At 37.1% G+C, this 8,272-nt stretch overlaps 1 protein-coding gene across 1 annotated transcript; it reads right to left on the bottom strand.

Moving 5' to 3' along the window:
• Positions 1 to 2,730: 2,730 nt before the first annotated feature.
• On the bottom strand, positions 2,731 to 3,701 carry LOC105079725 (olfactory receptor 4K5-like). The gene is given in 2 exon segments (XM_010968551.2): positions 2,731 to 3,332; positions 3,335 to 3,701. Coding segments are annotated over 2 exon segments (969 nt in total).
• Positions 3,702 to 8,272: the final 4,571 nt, after the last annotated feature.

Here is an 8,272-nt window from a genome sequence, read left to right as displayed (position 1 = left end):
AAGAAGGAGAGAAGTCCCTTTCTTCTGTTGTGTTCATCCAGCATCTTGTCATGACAAAGAAAAAAGGTTTAAAGTTCAGTTCCAGTATGACAAAGCAGGCCAATGCAGATGAATTTGATGTCAAGAAATATGCAAAGGAAAATATGATACTTTTTATTAAATAGAGTCCTTGGAGTTTTCTTCAACCTATCTGCTCTTGTTAACTTGTTGATGAAAGGAAATGGCACACATTACTGTGACCATTGCTCTTTCTCTTGTCATACGTTGCTTTGAATTTCTTATTTCAGCTCTGAAATTGTATCTACTGCTAAGAAAATTGTCGACTCCATCAACATTTAAATGTGGGATCTTGAATGTCCGGCTTATAAAGAGATAATATAAAGAATTAAAATAAAATGTGTTTTTCTCTGCTACAAGAAAACTTGCTGGCTTTCCCTTCTTTAGAAATACTTAGTTGAGATATAGATAGCACTTTATCTTTTCTTGAAAGAGAACTTGCCAAGATACTCCCTCTTTCCATTTGCAAACAATGTAAGGGAAGCCATGTGAAAGATTCAAACAGTCTGGAAATATTTGGAGTCCTTTGACACAAACTCTTGTGTGAATTAGCTGTGAGAGTTCAGACTCCATTGCTTAATACTTATCATTTTATTTCAGGGAGTCCATTAAGATAAAAATGCAAGTAATTCAATATCATGGGTGGCATATAGATTTCAATGTCAGAGATATCATCTTACAAAGTCATCTTACTCAAACTGAAAATCAGCTGCCTTTACATTAAAATGTACAACTGACCAAGATTTAAATTACTTGCACAAGTTTTATTTAGATTATTTTAGCAAAATTTTATTAGTTTTATATATAAATCCTAAACATAAAAAGGGGATAATTTTTAAACTATGTATATATTACAGTTTTATAAATAAAATCATTTTTTAAAGTAATAAATACACTACACATGCAATCTTATGTTTATGCTATTTGAGGAGAAGAAGAGCAATGATATTAATCAAATTTTCAAAAGTATCTCTGAATCAAGGAGACACCCATAGATATTATGAGCACCTGAGTAGCTAATAACTAGTGCAGTTAACCAGGTTACGTATTTTCTGAATTTTTTAGTACATTGATTCTCATTGTTTACTAGATTTAATGTAACCTTTTTATAAAACGTAGAAAGTAGGCTTAATCTCAAATTAGAGCAATTAATTTGCCTAGCACTGAAAAAAGGGTGACATTAATAAGCTTTTTAATGAATCCTACCTCCATAATGCTTTAGAACTGTAGACTGAATAGAAGAAAACCATTCAGTGCATAGCCCTTTATTCAAGAAGAACAATCATAGAGCCAGCCTTCATTCCATGGATAGAATATGGAGTGGCCTGCATGGTATAAAGTCAGGGGACATTGGTACAATCTCTTCTTCCTGTCCCTGTTCTAGATCCAATGTACCAACTCTCCTCTCTTGCTACTGATAGATTGTATTCTAAAATTAGAAAGAAATGAATATGTCCAAATTCCTGAAGACAGTAATTGATGGATTTAAATTTATACTAAAGTATAAATTACTGTTACTGGAAGGTAGATATTGAGAGTAGAAAAGAGCAAAAACGGTCAGGTCTCAGAATGCTATGAAGAGAGCAGAAATTGATTGGGGTTGGAAAAGAGGACATTTTCATGGTTTCGTCCATGTTTTACTTAATGATGATACCACTGGGGATGGATTTAGAAAAGATTAGCTGGGAATGGGAAGATAAGAAGGCAAACAACAAAGTGCAAAACTAGAGTTTTCATTTTTAGCATAAAAGTCTGTTTGCCTTTTATGAATTAAGAGATTTGGGAAAATAAGCTTAGAAACTCTAATCAACATTTATAACTCCCCTAATAGTCCCTAGAATCCAGGGTGGAGATTCAGCAGCAGAGGCCTGGTTGCCAACTGGGATGTGTGTTTAACATTGACCCTTATCACTAAAAACTTCATATTGGGTCCAGATGCAAAGAGTGCAGCACAGCTTCTCACACCACAGACTAAGACTGAATTGATCAACTTTAAAGATTCTTCTCTTTTCTACAGCTCATCATTTCATTTCAAAGGAAACTGAAATTATCTTAACTGATCAGAGAAAGCCCACTAAATACTTGAAAAGCAATCTTCCAATTACATATACTTCCATATTTTAAAGCACCACGAGTTATTGGAAAATAATATGAGATAGTCCCATAATAATTGATGTTGGAGGAGGAATCTCATTACCTAAGAATTTCCACTTAAGCCTGTGCACTTAAATTAGTGGAGTGGCTATCCCCTAGTTGGAAAAATGCAAACATTCAATTAAATAATATTCATCTATATTGAATTTTAGGCATGTAAATTGGGAAACTCATACAATCATAAAAAAATGTCTAAATGTATCCCCATGAAGGAATCCCCATTCTGTTTTTTCCATCACATTTATGTTTACCTGTAGCCAAAGCAGTCAATACATCTATACTCTTCACATAAAGTCTTTCCATATTTTATTTTCCGAACAGGTAATCATGATAAATTTTTTCATATTTTTGGATATTTAACTTTTGCTTAGGTGATATCTGGGAAAAGACTTGTTAATATCGATTAAATATTCTCTATATCATCTTCTCCATTACTTTCACCACAGTTAAGGTATGCCACACGAACATGTTGAAACTATTTACAGACTACTGATTTGAAGAATTTGAATGAATTTTATCTTAATAAAGGGAATTCCTCACTACCAGTGGCATTTCAGAAATTTTCTTGGGCCTCAGGTAGTTGGTCATAATTTTCCTCATGGCAGCCTTCATATCTCTGTTTCTCAGTGTGTAAATAATGGGGTTTAGGATAGGAGTGAAAATGGTGTAAAATATGGCAAGAACTTTATCCACAGGATAGATGGTAAAGGGCCACATGTAGATGAATATGCAAGGTCCAAAGAATAACATTACTACGGTGATATGGGCAGCCAGTGTAGAAAACGCCTTGGCCATTGCAGCAGAAGACTTAAACCAGACGGTAACAAGAATAATGATGTAGGAGCTGACCAGGAGGGAGAAAGTGCTTAGGGAAAGGATTCCACTATTGACCACAATTAGTATTTCAATGATATAAGAGTCCAAGCAGGCAAGTTTAGTCACTCGAGGAAGGTCACAAAAAAAGCTGTCTACTTCATTGGGTCCACAAAAAGGTAGGTTCATGGTAAATGATAACTGGCTTAATGTGTGCACCAAGCCCACAGCCCAGGAGATCATTACCAGGAGAGTGCATGTCCTTCAGCTCATGATGACGACGTAATGTAGGGGTTTGCATATGGCTAGTATCTGTCATAGGCCATGGAGACAAGTAGCACCATCTCCCCGCCAGTGAATAGGTGAATGAAGAAAATCTGGGCTATGCAGCCACTGAAGGATATGGTCTTGGGTTCACTCAGAAAATCAGCAATCATCTTCGGGGTAGCAAAGGAAGCCTGGCAGATGTCCACAAAGGAAAGGTTTCCCAAGAGGAAGTACATGGGGGAGTGCAGGCTGTTGTCAGAAGTCACCATGAGGATAATGAGAAGGTTTCCCAGCACAATGACCACATACAACACAGAGAAGAAAATGAAAAAGAAAAGCTGGAGTTCCTGAGAACTAGAGAGTCCCAGCAGTACAAACTCAGACACCACCGAAGAATTGACCTTATCCATGGATCCAGGCTGCAGGCTTGCTCTGAAACGATCCTGAAGGAGGGGAAATAGGAAGGGATCAGACTGAGGAACCAAGAACACTTTTAACAGAAAGGATTCTGAGATCTCAAATATCATGTGAATAAAAAAATTTGGAGACCAGAATAATATATCTGGAAAGTAGGAAGGAGCTTATGAGAATGTCTAAATAATATTTCTAGGCTGCAGAGGAGAAATTTAAAGATCAAACAGACTTAGTAATCATCTGACATTTAGACAGCTAGTAAGAGTTGCAAAATCTTAGTGTGGATTTGAAATCATACAATAAAAATAATATTAAACTCTTAGTACCAGCAAAGTTCTAGGCACTGTCCTAAGCATCTTATGGATACAATTGAGTCTTCCCATAATACTACATGGTAAACACACTTATTAAATTCATTTTTCAATAAGAAATCAGAATCACAGAGACGATAAGTAACTTCCCTAGAGTTACACACCTGGACAATAAGTGACCTAAATTTTGAACTCAAACCTTTCACTCTCAGGCTAGTGCTCTCTGATATTATTTTACATTGTTTAGAATTCAGTAATGTGAAACCCCTACCATTTTCACTCAACAGCAATTGGAAAGTCCCTCAACATATGCTCTTGATTCTGATCTTTCCACCTACTGTGAGACATTGGCTCTTCAGCTGAGCCGGGCATCTCAACTCTGGCACTACTGGCATTTGGGGTGAACTCTCTGTTGTGGAGGACCGTCCTGCGCACTGTAGGATGTTGGGTGGCATCCCTGGCCTTTCCCACTGGGTGCCAGTAGCACTTTCCCCCGGAGTTATGACAATAAAAAATGTATCTAGGCATTGCCAAATGCTGAGTGGGGGTAAGAGGATGCAAAATCACTCTAGTTGTGAACCACTGAGTTGAGCCATCTTTAGCTTGCATTTTCAGTCTCTCTCTCTCAACATTTTCATGGACCGACAACATGCTCAATCGGACTCTTCCAGGAAATAAGCAAAAACAAACAAACAACAAAAAGAACTCTCCTAAATTCTTCTACTCTCTTTTGTTGTTTTTTACTTAATTTCTCCTCTTGTTTTCAATAAGAAATTTCTTAAAGGATATCCATGTTTCCTTCCAATTCTTTTTCCCCTGTTCAACCCTTAACACAGCTATGCCTTTTGCTTCCACAGTCAGCGAAACTTTTTTAAAACAAATGTCCTCAAAGTCTGGTCATAAAAGCTAATTTTGTTACACTCTTAAGTGAAAGAGTCTCTGTTTTTTCTCTCAGAATTTTTAATATTAGCTTTCTTCATCCACACACTGCGCCTTCCAGTGTGGATTTCCCTTAAGGAACTAGCCTTTGGGTCTCCAATTTGCCCCTTCCCGGCTGGGCATCTGGTACTCCTTTCTGTCTCTTACTCCGCATCCTTCTCAGCCTCTCTTTCTCTCTGCTCCTTGTTCCCCTTCTCCCTTGGGTACTCCATTCAACTCCACAGCATCAACAATCCCTGCTGTGTGATGACTTCTGATTTTGCAGCACCGTTTCTCACCACACTCCGGTTTCCCAACCAGGTTTCTGACAGTTTTATGGATGTGACTATTCACAGCCATCTCACACCTCAGCTCACACTTTTTCTCCTCAATTTAGTTCTTTCTCCCTTTAAAGATTTTCCATTGTGTAACTGTCACCATTATTCTTCCAGGTTGTAAACTTGACTTTTTTTCTAGACCTCACTCTCCCCACTTATAACATCTCATTGCTCCTTTAAAAATAAAAGGTCTTCAGCATGACAGGTGTATATGGTGGTCTGGTCTGGTTTTACCTATGCTATTCTCTAGCCAAAACAGACCCTTAAAACTTTTAATAAGCTGGTCCACTCTGCCTATTCATTTTCTCGTGTCCTTCACAGATAGATGATCTATTCCAATACAAATGTCATCACCAAAAGCCTTCACAGAGCTTATGCTGAAGTGTCTTTCCTAACGGTGTTGCAGCACTTGGCTTGCACTTACATTATGTGCTCCTCCAGGGTAAGCGTTGCGCACATACCATTTCCCTGCCACATGGAGAGACTCTTGAATTTGTGTGTGTGCTCCTTGTGGACTGCTCATAGGACTTAGTATAGGTACTTACATGGAATATATTCTCTATAAATGTACTTTAGTGCTAATTGAGATATATTCCATCTCAACATTTTACTCAACATTTCTACCTTCTAGTTTTCCTGTGCACAGAGGCCTTCCCACTGAATGGCCTGCAAACCATAAAACACCTATATAAACTTCATCTCTATGTGGAACAAAAATATGTCATCTCATTAGTAACACAAGCTCATACTTGAGTCATTAAAACCAGCGCCCATAATCAAACCAGCAAATGCAAAGGGAATAAAATAACCCTGAATTACAGCATATTTATTTGTTGTATTAGAAATAAACCATAGTTTGTTTACCAAATTTTTAAAAAGTGATAAAAATAATGAGACTCTTAGAAAAGAAGAAACTTCCCGTCTTTTTCTGTAGAATTAAGTAAATCCTGTCTGATCCACTTCAAGTACAGGGTAAGTGAAATAAATCATTGGTGCAAAGATAATACAACTATAAACCTATAACCTGAGTTTGGTATTTAACATTTCCATGATTTTTTAAAATAGTTTTTCCTCATAGGCACATTTCCACAAAGAAACATAGCCTTGATTTACATGTTTATTTAATTCCTTTAGGTGAAAGGTAAGAGTGGCATCATGGTTTTTTACAAGTACAATCAGTGTTTGTCATAATCTCCCCAAGAACACTTCACCTTCTTACATAATTTCTCACAAATTCTCCCAAACCTGCTAGAACACCTGACCATTCTCATCGTGACTCACTTTCTTTTACTTCTAATACATTTTTCTCCCATTCGTGGACCCTCTCCAAGGCATAGTGTAGTAATGTAATGCATAACTGGACACAATCTATTTTTAATGTATGTCTTAGTCAGATATACCTACCTGATATAAAGCATATCAGAGATGTAAATTGAATTTCATCAGTTTTTCTGCTGTGGGATTAATCTTTTCCACCTAGCGATACTAGAGATGCCTTTTTCTTTTGTCAGATTGGAGTAGTGCTTGGATTTATCTAAGTGACCTATTGATGCTTTGAAGATTTAGTAATAGAGAGCCGAGGTTTCTCTTCCAATGGGGATTATTAATACCTCCCACTACGTATCCCATTGGAACAACGTAAATAGCATCCCCCAGTGTTGACAATTACAATGAGGACCATAGTGTCATAAGAGAAAAAGGGAGAGCCACTCAGCCCTGGGGCAGTATGTGGAGTGAAATATCTTATGTGACTTTTACATAATGGAACCTGCTACTCTAGGGAGAATATGGGGAAAAGTACATTCTTTTTCCTAAATGAGAATGCTTTGACTTGGAAATGAAAGGACACGCTGTCTCCTTGCTTCCTGACCATGTGGTAATATAGAGGAAAGGGGGACTAATAAGAACTTAGAGGATGTGGGTTCTTGTTCTCCACTGTATTAATAACTAAGATTATGTTACTGGATAAATTACTTAACTCTGAGCCTCAGTTTACCCTTCTGTAAAATTATTTTTAACATTTCTAGTACACTGAAAATAAAGAGAACTATTAAATGAACATTTTGTATACAACGTTCAATTTGGCCAAATGTTAATGTTTTGCCATATTTCCTTTATTTTTATTAGTAATAAAACACTGTGAAAGGCAGTAGAATATGCAACCCCACCCCACCCAAATGCCATTTTGGCATAAGGATCATTTTGATCTCAAGACAATTGAGAAGCAGACAGGAGAAAAGCTCTCTGCCCTCCATTTGCCTAAAAGCAGAAGGTAAATTTGTATGAGTGATGCCCCTCTCCTTTCTACCAGGAAGGACGGAAATTAATCAGAGGGGACAACTCTAGGTCCCTATCAGCTCAGGGATGTAAACCTAAGAATTTACATAACAAACATTGCTAACTAGCCTTTGTCTTCCAGTGCTTCCCCCATTTATTCACCTCCCCACAGCTTGCTGCTCTGAAAACTCAAAGTCCCTTTCCTTTGTCTTGTCACGTCTCCAAAACCGTGTTGTTTTGTTAAGATGCTATATAAGCCCAAGTTCTAACCAGCCCTTTGAGTTACTCATCTCTGAGTGCTCCCAGGTGTAGGAGTGGTCACATGTTAACAAACTTCTGTTTGTTTTTCTCTTAGGCTGGTTAGTTTAATTTACAGGGCCCCAGCCAATAAACCTAAAATGGATAGAGGGAAAAAAAATTTCGTTACTCTTCTATAATTACTAGTTGAAGCATGTTATGTAATAGCACAAACCAATTTTCCACAGTTAACCCTTATTCTGAGTTTGGTATTTAACATTTCCATGATTTTTAAAAACAGTTTTGCTACATAGAGATGTATCCACAAAGAAATATGCAGCCTAAATTCACATGCTTATATAATTCTTCTGTGATGCTATTTTTCACTCAGTAATTTGGGAATTATCAGTAGTGATACACATAGTTTTAGTTCATTTTTATGCTGTAGTTTTTCCACTGTATGAATACATACACATTGCTTATGTG

Source organism: Camelus bactrianus, chromosome 6 (assembly GCF_048773025.1).
Source record: "Camelus bactrianus isolate YW-2024 breed Bactrian camel chromosome 6, ASM4877302v1, whole genome shotgun sequence".
NCBI lineage: Eukaryota > Metazoa > Chordata > Mammalia > Artiodactyla > Camelidae > Camelus > Camelus bactrianus.
The sequence above is the reverse complement of the archived record's forward strand: the minus strand, read 5'-3'. Positions and strand labels throughout refer to the sequence as shown.